We start from the raw sequence: 16,792 nt of genomic DNA, 5'->3' as shown, positions 1-16,792 counted from the left end.
ATAATGTCTTTTAATGCTATTAATCTCATTTTGATGGCTCAGTCAAGAATGAACAAACCTGAGGCTGCATGAAAGAGCTCTCAAAGATAAGGGTTCTCTCTCTGACCTACTTAACCCCCAGCAGGAATGTAGCTGTGTGTGCAGAATGTACAGCTTTAAAGGGGTTCAGGGGGGGCAGATCATCTCCATTCACTGCAGCTTTTCCAGACCAGTGGGCATGGAGTTGTGGACATAGATCGATGATGGCAGGGGTGGCTGCATCTCTGAGTGGACTTGTTAAGGGAGCTTGTGGACTGGAACACTTTCTCTGCTCAATTGCCTGTAATATTTAATCACATGCAGCTTCAGGTGAGACTGAAGCGAGTCCTGTTCAGGAAATATTTAAAGTCACGCACTAACACTTAGCAAAGCTCACATGGGGCCCCTTGCCGTGCATGGTCTCAAAACTGTACCAATGTGGCAAAAATCAATTTGAAAACCTAGTTGTTTATGTGATTTTGATGTAAAAGCATGTCCTTCTTTCACTAAGACTCTCATACCTCTCACAAAAAAGAATTCTTTAGATGTAAGTTATTTTTACAGCCTCCCACAATAACTGTCCTTTTATAGAGCTCTTCTGGTGGATTATCAACATTGCTTACAGGCTATCTTGGTTGTTCCTTTGCATTGCCCTCTTCAAAATTAATTTGAGTCAGTTTCCTCTACAACTCATAGCATATAATTGTCGTTTTGTCAACAAGTATGCCATCCATTAAAGATTGCTATGCCATTATTGCTGTATCAGAGTTTGAGAGAAGCTTATACCAGATCAGTGTTTAGTAATGTAGTTAAAGACAGGACAGAAGTGTCAAAGCAAGCTGTCAAATTCTTCTTCTAACTGCAATATACAGTTGGTTTTATAAAGGCCTAAACTGCAAGAAAAACAGCATCACACCCTTTATAACGCTGCATGTGATAAACGGTGTGATATGCAAAGTAAATAGTGTTCCTCCCTGACTCTTTGCCTTCCACACTTCACACAGCTGTCCAGTCTCCAGACTGTGTGTACTCTGCTGAGAGGCACTAATGGAACAGTTGTTTGGTTGTAGACTGTCAAATTGGTGGTAATATTTACAGTGGACTCACACCTCCAGTCTGTAGAAGTGTGTGTTGTCAAGAGGAAATGCAGGTTTTAAATAGATTCAGCACGGCCGGCTGTATGTGACTGCCTAAAGAGATGTTGGGGTGGGTGGGGGGTGGGGTGGGGTTTCCAAAGTGGATCATCACATGCCTATGCACTGACGTCAGCTGGCACGGCTGGATCCTTTAAAAGACAGAGGTTAAGAAGAAGGGACTTATAGAGGATTAAATTGGATCTTTTTCAGGACATTTGTCCCATAGGAGCTTTGTGAAATCTGCCTCTCTCTTAAATATGTCACTTGCATGCAGGTGAAGTGGTTTTCACCTGCTATACAAAGATTAAAATGAGGCTGATGCTTTTATTTCATATTAACATTCCTGAGGGAATATTTTTCGGTAATGAAAATCTGAAAAAAACGTCTAAACCACCACATACTGACAGAAATTCAAGAGGACGCTAATTTAGTTTCGCTTTCGAGTGCCAGAATTCCCCTAAAACATCTTTGCAGAGCATTTTGACCTTGATCGTCAGTGAGGAATGCAGGTTCAGTGTGTGTGTGTGTGTGTGTTTATTCAGCATCTGTTGTCCACAGTGGTTTATTTACTGACCTTCAGGCTAATCATTAACACAGCATTAAAAGCTCATTGTGAGACCAAACAGGTGTAAATCAACCATCTTGAATATATGAAAGACTTGTTTTGTGCTTAAACCCCTTGAAATGACCTGAATTCTTTGCCCCATCTAGGAGTAAGAAATCAATCCAGGCCATCCGTCTCAGTGTCTGATCACCAGTGTTCTGACTCCTGCTGTTTGATAATAGTTTGTGAAGACAAGGAGCCTAATCCTAATGCTCAGAGGCATCCTTTATGCTTGTGCCTCACGCCCTCCTGAGGGGTGGCCATTCACTGTGGCCAGGTGGGGAGGAGTTCTTCCCTAAGGAGATCAGACCACCTCCCTGTTACCAAACAGCCACTGGGGGAGGAGTAGATTGCCAGAGGTTGTGAAGGGGTGTTGAAAAAGGAAGTCTCGAATGGATCCTGAGGGGCGGAAAGGTTTTATTACGATGTAGTGCGAAACATGGTTCTGTCTTTATCCCCTTAGTGAAACAGGGTCACACACTCCACATTGCTCTGAGGGATCAGTTAACAGATTAGCCGTCACCTCTTGATCTGGTTTGAAATTGTTTACATTTAAATGAAGGTTAAAACACTAATCCACCATTTAGGACTTTGTAATTCACTTTGTTACATCCTTTATTGTGATAGATGAGTTATGGTAAGTTCCAGTCATTACTCAAAATGTTTCTACCAAACGGTAAAGAGGTAATATATAGTCTGATACTGCCTAGAAGTTGCCATGCTAACCAATATAATATCCCTGATCATGCTGCGGCAGATTGTTTCTGGAGAAATATCACAAGCTGCCTTGAGATGTGATTCACTATCCTCTCTGTCCAGATTAATCATCATTTGAGGCGTGAGTAAGTATGAATCAAGCAGGCGTGTCTGTATGAAGGCTGATAACTGAGCAGGCAGGGGCTTGTTTTATGTCCTCATTGATGTCACTTTAACATACCGGCATTGCTTTCTTTCCACTAATTTCTATGAAATTACTGTTGATCGCAGGAAGCAAATATTTCGAAGGGATGGCTTACTTCGAACATATCTCTGCTTATATGCTGTATCAGTTTTCTAGTAATAATGCTCTTTTCCAATGCCAAGTATTCAATTAGCTTACAGATAAGCATTTGCATGCTAAACATAGATATAGGCTGTGTTGTTCCTGTTTCTTTGCACCTGATTTGCTTAGAAAACAAGCCAGACTGTGTAGCACAGAAGGGAGCTTTTTAGTAACTCTGGATGTTATCATGAGCAAAATCAAGAATAAGCTTGGGCTTCTTGTGAGTTCAGCTGAAATTGCTATACTGGTGTGTCTTTTTGGGAGACAGCCTCTTTATAACTAAGGGTATACACTCATCATTTATCATAATAAGTCTTGTCGAGTCTTGGAATCGGAGTGATTGCACTGGAGTGGGGAATAGGTCGATTAGAAATCTTCCTCAGTCTTCGAGCTTCTTTTGGACAAGTAACGTCACCTCAATCTTAAGGTATGTTAAGATTTATGTATTAAAACCTGAAGAAATTATGTAAATTAGTGTATCTACTGTGCTTTAGGGAGTTTTTTGTTTTTTTTTTAAATGCAGTTTGATAAAGATTGCTATTATCTGTTCATGCTTGAAATATTTCCACAGGGTGGTTTGGAGCCTGTGCTATGATCTTCAGCTGGCTTCATTACTCTTGTTTATGTCTGGATAATTACTCTCAGTCAAGAAGATGTGTTATGCAATACAGCATAAAGAAGATCTTGCAGCTTTCCATCCTACCAAGTACGAAGCAAAGTTTAAAAAAAGATGGCTAGGTGGACATGGCAATTCTAGATGTCAGAGAAAAGAAAAGTTTAGCTCGTCTTCTATAGAATTTGCATTATTATCTGCATAGAGGCTGGTTTGCATGCACTGATCAGAAAAAGCGAGTCATTATCTCAGGGTTGTTCAACTAACAACCAGCATCACAGCTGCGTGCTGTGGCTTATCATAGTCCACACTGATGTTCACCTGATCACGTCAGCAGGGGTTTTGCAACAAGATATAATTTCTTAGATGATATTGAGCAAGAAGGCAAAAATTGTTTTACGCAGGCTGGAGAAGTTCTTACATGAAGGAATGCTTTGTGTTCCATACATCAGCAACTTCAGACAGATCATCCTGTCAAGCGTGTAACAGCAGCCTTTTTGAAAAGCTAATAACCAGGTGCTGGAGTGTTTGTTTCCGTGTTTCTATTCAACTCTTTGACCACACCATTAGGCTCTGCATGTCATTCATATTACCATGATGTCAGAGGCAGACAACTTTATGAAATGGCAGCATTGTTAACCGTCTGATGTGCTCAGACTAAAGGGTAGACTTTACATTACGAGTTCCAAACTGATTAGTCATCGAACCCCTCTGTACTGTCTGCCTTTAGTGATGAAGTAGAATCATTTACCATAAATCTTGCTCTTAAACTCATTAATTTTTCATTTGATGAAGAAATGATAATGTTTTATCCTTTTTTCTTAACCTTTTTTCTTATCCTCAATTTTCTTAGCTTTAAAATAAAAGGGTTACCAGTTGTATTTATGTCTGTACTTGATTCAGGGTATTTGGATTCAGGGAGGCTCATAAATAGGGAGGTCATGCTTCCAGCATCAACACACCTTTGTCTGTAAATGTTAACCATGGCCTATCAGTCAGGAAATGGAATTCAAAGAATTACAATGAAGGGTTGGAGGGTTAGTTTTCTGGAATTCCAACCATTTTCCTTTTAATAGTCACACATTTCTAGCCTAATTTTCTATGATAATCTCGTAGAATTAGACTTGCTAACGGCTTTAATTCTAAAAAGACTTTGAATTAGGATTGTGTGTTATTAAGCTTAAATGGGGTCCAAATACTATACTACCTCTTTACCCTTGACTTGGTTAATGGTTATGGGTTTAAGTTAACAATTGCATTGATATATAACTGTAACAAAGGGGAGCGTTGTTTCGCTGTGGTAGAATACTTTGTGAAATTGTAGGGTGTGAATGTGAAAATCACAGTCCAGGCTTGGTTGAATCTTTTTTTCCTGTGGACCATTTAATTAACCGTCCATACTGTATACTTAACATTCTCCACCAGCTTTCTGGAAGCGGCAGGATGAGCGGTTGGTCATTAAATGCAAATATGCTCAAACTTTATATTTGGACAGGTTTTGAAATGTGTGGGTTTAAAACAAAGCTTCACCTGCTTGGGTAAATTAGGCAGATGTCGCTGCCAGTAGCACTTCCCAGGTAGCCGGAAGGATTGAGCTCCGTAATGGTCCAAATCCAGATCAGAAAAAAACAACGAAGCGCGGTTTTGAGCCACACTTCTAAATTGGCCCAAACGCGCAGCTCTAAGTCCATTTGCTTCGACTGAACCTGGTGTTTATCTTGCTCTTATTCAGGTCAACACACATAGTCGGTTGTTTGTCCAAATGTGGTTTGATTTTCCAGTACGGCACAAAACCACACACTCACAATCCGACTAACTTTAGTAACCTTTACTGGACCTGATTTGAAGCACCAAAAGTAAAGAGATGCCAGATCACAACCGAGTGGGCCAGCAGCTGGCCACAGTCAGCCCGTTTCACCTGAATACCTTTGTTAGGTTGGACTTAATCAGAACTGAACAATTGATAATTCTTATCATGGTATGTAGCCATATCATGCGACTTAAATTAGAGTTTGCTGCTCTCGTGAGGTGGGTTTGACCCGAGATCCCTGCAGAAAACTCTTTGAGCTTTACAGTTTTATTCTAAGAACAATTTTTACCAAATATGAAACATAATTGTGACAGGCTGTTTTTTTTTTTTTTGTCGCTCTCCGTTGCTGAAGGAGGAAGCCTCTGCCGTGGTTATGGATGCACACTAACGATTTTTCCTGATCACATCCAAATGTGAGGTGATGATCGGAAAGAAGAGAAAAAAGCATCACAATTAAAAGTGCAGTCTAATCAAATCGGTCATGGCTCTGCCACTGTGGCAGCAGAGATTAGTTCTAGATATGTGCACCTGTGGTAGAGATGCTGTTGCACCAAACAAAACAAAAACACAGGTCTGTGTGTAATTAAGTGGAATTCACAGATGACGCAGACTGCACTGATGATGACCTCTTTTAAACTCTGTGCGAAGCATCAGGCAGGCTGGAAATACTTTGCACTGTGTTGAACAGGACAAGGCGAGCAGCTTGTCTGAGATAAACAAGTCATTTGCATTCCTTTGCGCAGTCTGTTTTAACATGGGCAGTGCTCGGTCCACCAGTGCTGTTTTCCCCCAAAACATGTGGTGTGTGTGGTATCAGCTGCACATAATCCCTGCTTGCAGAGTCTGTATCTGAAGTGGTCAGTCAAAGCTGCTGCAGATTTGAGCTTGTGCTGAACTTAAGTGCGTGCTCAGAGCTTCAGATAAGTCTGGAATATTCCTACACTGCCACTGTTTACTTTTTGGTATAGTTCAACCACACATGACTTTTTTGCACTAGTAATTCTTTGCAAGAGTATAAGAGTGTGTAACTATAGTTTTTTTTGGCTATCTTTAGCACATGTTGTTTGGTTCCTCTTCCTACTTTTTACTTGGCAGTGTCTGCAGTCTGCATCACAGCAGTTTTATTATAGAAGGATATTGGGTGGGAGGAAGTGATGGAAAGAGGAACAGAGTTTCACATGGCAGACGCCGCAAAGCTCAAAACCAAAAGTAGAGGCAGATGCAGCAAAGCAAGTTGTTTTTTTTTAAATTCATGTTGGTGTAGTAAGTGTAATAACTCACCGCTACACTCCCTTTACACCCTGAACCCTATGATTTGTCACAGAGCGTAAACTCTTTCTCTGGTGGTCAGCTCATCCTTGCCAGCTCATCTGTTTCTCCCAGTGAGGTTTTGCATGGGAACTGTGCTGCTGAGAAGCTTTCATGCGGACTGTGTAGCAAGTACTGTACTGCGAACATCATGAGCTCAGAACTGACTCATGGAAAGTTTATGAATGCCAAGAGGTGTGTGTGTGTGTGTGTTGTGAATCTGAATGAACTGAAAGGCAGTTCATCCAGCTGAACATCATACTGTTTTCAAGGCTTCATAAATCACAGTGGCCACTTGCCTCTTTCGTAACAATAAAGTGTTTGGGTTGTTCTTGAAATGAGGAGCCATAAAAGTTGCATGATCTGTGTTTGGGAGATAAGTCAAATTGGCCAGCTTATTAAAGATTAATTATGTGGTTGCCTTTTCTGCACAAGATTGTGCAGACTACTGACCAGTGATGCACATCTAATGACGATGACATTTAGGTACAAAGCTCATCGGGGCTCAAGTAGATTTAAACAGTAAGGTGCAACTGCAAGCTATCAACATGAAATTATACTCTCCATCCCCACTTGGCAATATTGCCGACTTGAGATATTCCACTGATTAGATTAATGACAGTTTGCGCCTCTTTGATTTCCATTTATTAGTCTGAAGTCAAACTAAATGACAAAGCAGCATTTCTTTAGCTTGGCAGAATGGTTTTGGCCTCTTTGCCCTTTGAATATTTAAGGAAATGGAGCTCTCTGCAGAGTGGCCACTCAATGCTCCATTCTCACAATGCTATGAGTTCATATATTTAGGAAACACTACTAAGGAAAATTCCCCATCTGGCCAGGAAGCACGTGAAACTGAATACGGATTCCATCTCTCTTGAATTCAGACATAGCTCCATAAAGACATATAAACAAAGCTCCTGTTCTCCTTACCCCTTTTTTTTCCCTTCTCATCAGTTTTCCCCTGCTCTGTTTTTCCAAGGTTCAGCCTCCACTAGTCAGGAGAACAAGAGGAAATGTCTGAGTTTTCCATAGAAAGTGCAGTCTTGCAATTAGGCCATGTCAGTAATGATTTGTGGGAGGCTTTTTACTCTTGGCCCAACTTGTTATCTTTTCCTGGAAGTAGAAACAGGGCTGTTAGCTGTCTTTTATTGATTCTTGGATGGTAGTCTTTTTCTAGCTTGAATTAAAGACTTCTATCTATCTGAAGTTGTGCCTTTTATGTTGTCTTCATGCAGCTGGAATCTTGCTATTAGCACATAGCTCAAGTTTACGACTCCCTGTTTAGAAAACAGCATTTTATCCAAGATACTTTATGCTGACATGTGAAACTTGCCTCAAGTGTGTCTCATCCATTAAGATCTTTTAGCCCAAACAACAAAGTAGAATTATAGATGAGTCAGTGTATGGACGCTTTATCTACTGCTTTATCAAGTTGTAGCTCTCTAGTAGTCTCCAATGAGAGAAAAAAATATATATATATTCAATCTTAATATTGCAATAAAATGTTGGTAATAAAGTTTTGTCCAATACTGACACCTGCTTTCTTTTTGTGTTCTTGTTCACCTGTCCCAGAATCTCCTCGGTTGTCCTCACCCCTCTCCACCAGTGACCATGTCCAGGGTAACGTGGATCTGGCCCCAGTCTGTTACGGCCAAGTATGTGTGGAGCCACTGGACGGAGAGGGTGAACGTCCAGTGAGTCTGGTGTCCACCCTATCCTCTGGTTCTTCCCGCGACAGTCGCAGCCTTTTTGGAAGCACAGCGGCCCTTCCTTCCTCCACCACACCTCCCATACCAAGTGAGGAGGACATAGACCTGGAACTGAGCCCAGCAGAAAGCACCAGAGAGCAGGCCAGAAACCAGAGTCCCACCATGACAGGTTCCAGAGAGCGCTGGCGGGACCAGCTGGAGCCCAGGGTGATCAGCAACCAGTGGAACAACAACAACGCCACTGCCAGCAAAATGGCAAGTGGTGGAATACATTATATCCCCACTTCGCCTGTCGTCACTGATACCATGGTGTCCAACCCAAAGCTGACCTACGTTGACCGTGTTGTAATGGAGATCATTGAGACGGAGCGCATGTACGTCAAAGACCTGCGCAGCATCGTGGAGGTGAGATGTCAGAATCAAAGTGAATTCTTTACTCAAAGTGAATATTCAGTTACCGTTAAGTGCCCAGAATGCTGATGATTGGTTTGCCCAAAGAACATATTTGACTTGGATTCACATGCAGCTCTGACATTATGCCTGCTGTGTTCATTAAAAGTGATATACTGAATGCGGGCTGCCAGAAACCACAACAAAGATTTAACTCAAAGTCTACTGAGAGCAAATTATGTGTCCTGTGTTCCAAGCAGCTGTTTAAGACCCAGAATGAGTCTTGTATTACATCCAGTTATTTAAAATGTTTTTTTATTCAAGGCTTCATTCAGATTTCCCTGATTTCTAAACAAATCGGCCAATGGAAAAAAAAAAACAAAAAAAAAGTATGCCTGACATCTGGCGACTGCCTGTGCGTTGTTTATGGATTTGGAGTTCATAAAGGTGAAGGCTGTCGAGCAGTTTATGATCTGGATCTGGTGTTTTGTGTAAACCATTCTGTATATTTACAGTGCAGTGAAAGTTTACAGCCTGTAGCCCGCGCTTATGGATTGAGCGCTCATGTCAGTAAAAAATGGGACACATCGCAGGGTTATCACAACATTAATCTCTGGGGCTGTGATCTCTTTTTTTTTAAAGACGGTAAAAGCATCATCTCAAAAGATGTGAAGAGAGAAAAATGGGCAGTGATGATTATTTTACAATGCAACAGGCCACTTATTTCTTATCACTTTTTCTACCTTTGTAGTCTGCCAAAAGCTTCCAGACTGAGAGACCTCCCTTCCCTTCAGTTTAGCAAAGAGGCAGGGGCGCTCAGCAGTCAGTCTGCAGCCACTAATGGCTTTAACATGTGAGGCATTTCTGAGACTGACTGGCAGTAAAGCCGCGAGGACCCCTCCTCACCTTGTCTCAGACTGTGCTGGCGTCTAGCATTTGCTGTGGGAGTGAGTGCTGCCCCCGGGTCCTGCTTAAGTAACGACTTGCTTCTGACAGACATTTCAAGGACTTCTATTTCAGTTGACAAGAACAGCAGCCCAACCTGGTCTGGCCTCAGTCACACAGCTCTGGCTGCTAGCTCCAGCTCCAGCCCAGCCCAAGCTCTCAGGCTCTCCCAGCCAACACAAACACCTCCATCTTTGCACCAACTGTAGAAATAATGCAGATGAAAGGGGAGCTGTTGGGCTATAGTGTGGGAACACGGTTGAGTACAGATGTAGTGTCTATCCCTTTATGACTACAGTCTGGCTTCAGTCATTTTGATTCCATGGAGTTCATTTTAATTCCACATCCAGCCGTGGATCTGACAGAGATGTGTGAAATGCTTCCTTCAATTTGGCATTGTTGTTTTTTTTTTTTTTTTTAAAGTAAATTAATTTAAAGCTTCCACTACTGACCTTATGAGTGGCTGTTTGATCAAGAGCTGCCTGTCCGTGGGATACAGTTTTGACAACAGCTGTTTGACCCTGGCTGATTTCACATGCATGAATACATCACCAACAGCTGGCCTGAACACACCCACAGTAATCATGCTCTGCATTTTTTAAACAAGGTTGTTACCAGTGCTTGTTGTACTCTTGAGAGACTTGATTATTCTTGTTACTTAGTAAGATTTCTAACCCTCGAGCTCCATCTGTTCTATAATAAAGACCAGCTTGTAGCACTAATAAGTACAAGACACCGTACACCACATTAAATCTAACAGTAAGTTAAAGGTCACGTGTGTGTCGTGTCGCTCAAATAGTGAGTTTTTCGAAAGAAAACCGTTACAGTTGACTCCTGGCTGCTGATTTTAGTTGTGTAATATGATGACCTGCTGAGTGTATGCGTGTGTTTGTGCATTTGCACCACATTATCTGGGAGGGTGAGTGAGTGTGTGTGTGTTTACTCTTTATTTAACTGCTGCTTGTGTGTCTGTTTGTCCCTCTTTAACCGGCTCCTTTACTTTTTTGGTGTTGTTTGTATGCCACATGAGTGTGTAATTGACCAAATCAGCTGGGACTCATCCAGATGTTGGCATGTTTGGCTTTGGAGTTTGTTTTTTGTTGACATTTTTGCCTTCTGGTATACGTCTGAGCTCCAGTGGGAGTCGAGCTTTGAGAGGGAATCAGACTGCAGATTTTATTTGTCTGGATACTGCAAAGCCTCCCACAGAAAGTCGAACTCTTCCCTGGTGCGTGGAACAAATCCTTAAAAGGCTCTTTTAATCGTCACACAACTAACTTGTCATTGAACCATGTTGTTTTTTCAGGAATGTCCCAAAATACAGATGCAACACCTGTCTGTTTTATCCACATTATATCACAGTAACTGGACAATCCAGCCGTCAAGTGAGAAACCTCACTCATTGCAGATGCCAAGAGAGAGATTCATGGCACCAATTGTTTCTCTATAAACATGCTCCCTCTCCTGGAGGGAATTTGAAAATGCTCGCGTGAGCTTTTAAGTATAACTCCATCTCTTTATTGTTCTTTCAGGACTATTTGGCACACATTATCGATACCAGCAACCTTCCCGTACGGCCTGAGCAAGTGAGCGCCCTTTTTGGAAACATAGAGGACATCTATGAGTTCAACAGGTAAAAACATCCCTCCAGATGCAGAAACCATCACCAGCCCTAAGTACTGTTCTGAAGGTTCTTTTCTTGGATTTTTGCAGAAGAAGTGAGAATTTATCCAGAAAACTTCCTTTTGCTCCTGTTTTTATTGACTTTGATGTAGGTCCGTATATAAATTGTTGCTGTTCGATAATGGAGCATATCGTGAAAGTTCAGAATGGATGATGCTTGACCACCCTCTTATGTTGAGTGACTCGAAGTGAATGCAGGGAGAAACAACTCGCCACAGTAAAAACACTGTTGCAAATATTTGAAAGCTATAGGAAGTATTGATGCAGCTGGCTTTACATTTCATCATCTGATGTCAGCAAGCCCTCATTGCTGAATGTGCTGCTTGCCAATACACACATTAACATTCTTGTCCCCTTTGTGGTAACGCCAAAGCTATCAAACAGCTCTGAAGCAACAACATGGGGAAAACTGAATTAGTTGTTCCTCTTTTATGACATTCTAACCAACTGTTTCTGAGCGAGGACAATATAATGACACATTTTTGGGTTAAAAGGTCCATACGGTGTCGTTTTCAGAGAGAAGGCTTTTTCTCTCCTCTCTCTTTATGTAGCAACGTTCTGGTGATGAAATCCTTGTATCAGCCGGTGAACTGGTGCCCCATGTTTACTTACTTTTGGAACAGAGTTTGTTGGACTCTTCCCAGGGGAAACCAGAGATGTGTTGAAAGTTTACAGTTCGTACCATACGCTACAGAGGGTACATGATATTCTTATATTTACTTTGCTTTATATTAACCCCATGCTTGGCTTTACCAGCTTATGAGTTTCCAGTACTTTGTTATTAACTTAGACTTTGACATTGACCAAAATTGTTAAAGAATCTTGCTTCCATCTTTCATCCTCAAACTGTATTTCCTTGTCACACTTAACCCTCTCCCATCTATGAATATTGTTGACCATGCAATCGCACTGTATGAACAAGCGCTGTGTCCATAATCAATATCAACACCAATGCATTTCTCATTGTGTATGCTGGCACATCTGTTTGTTATCTGTTACAGTCAGGCCACCCTGTCTTTGATCTGAATTTTGAAATGCTTTACGATGTTAATGAATGTGACACTCACAGGTTTTTGCTTCTCAAACTCTGAATGAAACTGATTTTTGATGCGACTGTAGGCTTGGAGAATTACAAATATGATACATGTTCTCAGTACAAACATGAGCAAATGCCGTTATTTAAGTGTGTATGGCGCCCTCTACTGGCGGTCTTAATAACAGCGCTAGAAAAATATACGTTTTAAACTAAATCTGTGCCGTGGGTGAGTATATATTTGTGGTTCCAGCCAGCCTTTCCTGCTTTCTTTCCTCCTTCGTGGCATATTGCAGCTTTAGCATTATTACCTGTCCTTACTCTTTCACTTTATTGTTGCATTTCAGCGAACTGCTGCAGTCCTTGGACATGTGTGAGAACGACCCTGTGGCTATCGCTCAGTGCTTCGTAAACAAGGTAAGGTAAACCATCATCCACATTCTTAACTACAACCACTTTAGCCTGTCAACAGAAAATGCACATTAGAGATGCCTGATTTGTGTTTCCTCCAGAGTGAATACTTTGAAATCTACACCCAGTACTGCAACAACTATCCCAAGTAAGTATTACTAGATTGTCTTTTTTCTGTCCGTTTTCATTTAATCACTAATGTAACCTGCTTGAATGAGCTTATGTTTGCTCTCTGCAGCTCAGTAGCAACACTTACCAACTGCATGAGGAGTAAAACTTTAGCCAAGTTCTTCAGGGATCGGCAAGCTGTTTTGAAGCGCTCTCTCCCTTTGGGCTCCTACCTACTGAAGCCAGTTCAGAGGATCCTGAAATATCACCTGCTACTTCAGGTACAGATCATCCTCGGGGGTCATGTTCGTTCAACAGAAATACTGCCGTGACACATTTACAACTCCGTTATTAACATGTAACTCAGTGTCCTTAACAGTTCTGGATTAGCTTGATTAAATTAATTAATTATTATGTCTGTAAAGGCTAAAATGAATGAATATGATATTTCGCAAAAAAAAACAAAAACGTGGAGAAGCCCTGGAAAGACGTGACTACTGGATATCTTTTACAGGAAATTGCAAAGCACTTTGACTCCGACGAGGAGGGCTATGAGGTCGTTCAGGAGGCCATAGACACCATGACAGGAGTGGCCTGGTACATCAACGATATGAAGAGGAAACACGAACATGCCGTCAGAGTTCAGGTCAGATAGCTCTGCCTCGCGTGCACACCTTATGCATTTCTGAGTATGCCTGAGTTCATATCCAGACGGTGCCTCAGGTCATAATGATAAACAGAACAGTATCCCTGTGCCCCCACTCTTCAGAGACTTTTGTTTTATGTTGTGCAATGCCACTGCAACTCTGTCTTCTCTGCTGTGCGACTGGAGGGCTCGCAGTAATTTTCTCATCGATTCATTCAACACTATTTGCTTTTCTCAACAAGGCAGCCTTCTGCAACTTTCATCTCTTGCATGAACTTGTATGTTAAAGCTCCAGTTTTCTGAGTGTCTCTATCTAGGTATTGCCCAACAAAAATCCATAATTGCATAGAGTTTGCTTTAGACTTAAATGGTTTCTTCAATTGAAGTGATTCAGAAAGATTGAGTGGGTGGTTTGTGTCACAGGTTCCCTTTTGTACAGGTGTTGCATTAGTATTACAAATGGCAGCTCTCGTAAATGTTATTTTTGTGAACGGACAGGGAGCGTCTGTGTTTGTAAGGGACTGTGCTTTCATGTTCATCTATAGGAGATACAGTCTCTTCTGATCAACTGGAAGGGTCCTGACCTGACCACATATGGGGAGCTGGTGCTGGAGGGCACCTTTCATGTGCTGAGGGCAAAAAACACCCGCACACTTTTCCTCTTCGAAAAGATGCTTCTCATTACAAAGAAAAGAGCGGAACACTATGTCTACAAGATCCATATATCGGTATGACTTTTAAACATAATTTCCTACGTTTTAAAAGCAGAAAAAGATAACTGTGTGAATTGTATCATGAGGCCACACATGGTTTTTCTTTGTGGTTGCAGTGCTCCACCTTAATGCTACTTGACAGTGCCAAGGATCCCCTGCTCTTCAGTGTTATTCATTTCAAGCGTCCCAAGCAGCCTCATACAGTGCAGGTAACCACAATGTGACCTTTATGTCAAACAACACTGAATTATTTTGCTCACTTAAACATGCAACGAGCTTGATTTGTCCATATCTTAATGGGTTTTAGTCATGCTCCATAAGCAGCACAGTTCAAAAGTCTGATATAAAAAAAGAATCAATAATCTACCGTGCTTTCATCTTAATCTAACAGGAAACAGTTACTTTTCTGCAATATTCTTGGTAATCTGTTAAACAATCAGTTTGTTATCCTGAACAAGAAAGAGCTTTTCAGAATCGGCTCCTGGCTAAAGTGAAGGTTTCTATGGGGGCAGCACATAGCCCTCTACAACTACATTTGGTTCAGATGCTTTTGAACTTTTCAGAGGGCTAAAAGCAGAGGTGAAATCAGCACATACACTTATGTTGTCATTGATCTTTTACTAGACTCTCTGCCAAAAGACGGCTAGGCTTAGCAAATAATGACGTGGACAAAATCTCCTTGTTCAGCGAGACAACACCAGCAGAAGTTTAAGTGACTCAGTTCGGATCGACTCAGTCTATCGGTAGTGCAGTAAAACCTATTCGCTCTGGCCATCTCTGACCAGATTTGGCATCTCCTTTAGTAAATTATTAAATTAACCGGAAACCGGATCCATTGTATCCAATGTCTCGTCAGGTAACCCAAACGCGAACACACCATGAGAGGATCAAAATGTTGACATTGACAGAAATGCAACAAATGATGATTTTCTTAAAAAAAGAATCCTGTCTTGAATCCTGTGGTCTCGGAGGAAAGGCGTCTAAGCTTCTCAGTAGGAGAGGAGACAAACACTGGTCAAACACTTTAGGTTGGCTAAGACATGCCAGCATTTCACAGTGGATGGTGGAGAAAAAAAAGTCCTGTTTGTCAAATCATCCCAGTTAGAGATTTGTGGCTGTTACAGAGGGGTGTTAGCAAGGAGCCAAACTGCCAGAGAATAACGCAACACTGCATCACACACAAAGAGAGGGATTATGAGGCCAAACACAGCTCAAATACTTTAAAATTAAAGAAGACTTTAGAGCTGACTGTAATAGATGTTTATGGGTCACTATAAGACTGAGAAAGCCAGGCTTTCCTGACATCACAGGATACTCGGGAACATTTTCAGATTATACTGATACAGAGTGCCAACCTTTGCACAGCTCAAGAACTGCTGTCCTTAAAGCTAAAGGAGAGCTGATAAAAATAAAAACGGGTTCTAAAATTCGTGTGCATTTTCTAAGATTGGGCATTCAAATGTATTAAACTGACATTGCTGAAAGCCAATCTTTTAGGGCTTTTTCTGCTGTGATTGTGTACTTGGTGTATCTGAATGTGAATGACTCTTTTTAAAAGAAGAAGTGCCTCTTGTTTCAGGCCAAGTCTGTAGAAGAGAAGCGACTCTGGGCCCATCACATCAAGAGGCTCATTCTTGAGAATCACAACACCATCGTGCCACAGAAGGTAAGCGTCATCCTTCACAGAGCATTTCTCCCTCATTTCCCTCTGAAGATGAGCCTTGATTAAACCAAGTTTTTTTTTTTTTTCTTTCAAGGCAATAGACACCGCTGTGGACAATGCAAACTGTAAGTGTTGCAAAAAGAGCATCTCTTTTAATACCAGGCCCAATTTAACCGTTGCCACAGCAACCGAAGATGCTACTAATGAAAGAGAATAGTAGTTAATTTTCAGTGGAAATTATGGACTGCCGTTTATTTTGCCAAGAAGGCTTAGCTTTTTAACTCATTCATCAGTCTATGCGGAGAAAATACTTTTTTTGTAATTGCAGCTCTGATTGTGATGATGTATCCTTCCGCTTCTCAGATCCGGGGAAGTACCAGTATAGTCCTGAGAGGATGATGAAAGCGGAGTGCTGCCAGGCTGACGACTTCCATCATGGAGGACGAAATGGGAGGAGGAGATCGGGTAAAAGGCCCCTATTCATCTTGCAGTACTTCATAGAAAAAGAATGTCTCTCTTCCTCCTTGTAACATTTACAGAGTGAATTCAGAAATATCCAAGATTAATGGAGTAGTTTTTTTCAATCATTACAGTTATATTTACACACAGATTGATCTTAGGAGTTCATCAGTTTTTATCTTTTATATTTTTTACAGAGCCAGCAAAACAAATCATAAGGAGCACAAAAGGTTGGTACATCGTGATGTTTTTGTTTCTATTATTAGAAGACAAAGGGGCAGATAAATTAACGATGCTTCAGTTTGAGCCACAATCTGGCTCCTGTCCAGTTATACAGCAGCTCCCAGCCACTAAGGTTATTTCACTGATGGATAAGAGCTGTTCATGTCTCCATTGAACTTATGCTTTGTTCTCCTTCAAAGACACCTGGAAAACAGATCAATGGATGCACACAATCACTCCCACTCCACCTCCCCCATAATGAAGTTAATTATATGCTAC

At 41.4% G+C, this 16,792-nt stretch overlaps 1 protein-coding gene across 2 annotated transcripts in view; it reads left to right on the top strand.

Annotated features, from left to right (window-relative positions):
* LOC140270730 (pleckstrin homology domain-containing family G member 3) overlaps positions 1 to 16,792 on the top strand; it is a 31,063-nt gene that overhangs the window by 8,243 nt on the left and 6,028 nt on the right. The window contains exons 3-14 of one of the 2 annotated variants that reach the window (XM_072365928.1): positions 8,104 to 8,645; positions 11,108 to 11,208; positions 12,639 to 12,708; positions 12,804 to 12,850; positions 12,941 to 13,091; positions 13,325 to 13,456; positions 14,002 to 14,184; positions 14,286 to 14,378; positions 15,749 to 15,835; positions 15,927 to 15,957; positions 16,196 to 16,297; positions 16,489 to 16,521. In XM_072365928.1, the coding sequence (XP_072222029.1) occupies positions 8,104 to 8,645; positions 11,108 to 11,208; positions 12,639 to 12,708; positions 12,804 to 12,850; positions 12,941 to 13,091; positions 13,325 to 13,456; positions 14,002 to 14,184; positions 14,286 to 14,378; positions 15,749 to 15,835; positions 15,927 to 15,957; positions 16,196 to 16,297; positions 16,489 to 16,521 (1,572 nt within the window). Of the gene's footprint in view, positions 1 to 8,103; positions 8,646 to 11,107; positions 11,209 to 12,638; positions 12,709 to 12,803; positions 12,851 to 12,940; positions 13,092 to 13,324; positions 13,457 to 14,001; positions 14,185 to 14,285; positions 14,379 to 15,748; positions 15,836 to 15,926; positions 15,958 to 16,195; positions 16,298 to 16,488; positions 16,533 to 16,792 lie in introns of both variants that reach the window. The other variant, XM_072365927.1, reaches the window with a different exon arrangement.

The sequence above is a fragment of the Leuresthes tenuis genome, unplaced genomic scaffold (genome assembly GCF_036924035.1).
Source record: "Leuresthes tenuis unplaced genomic scaffold, fLeuTen1.0.hap1 SCAF_15, whole genome shotgun sequence".
Classification (NCBI taxonomy): domain Eukaryota; kingdom Metazoa; phylum Chordata; class Actinopteri; order Atheriniformes; family Atherinopsidae; genus Leuresthes; species Leuresthes tenuis.
The sequence above is the reverse complement of the archived record's forward strand: the minus strand, read 5'-3'. Positions and strand labels throughout refer to the sequence as shown.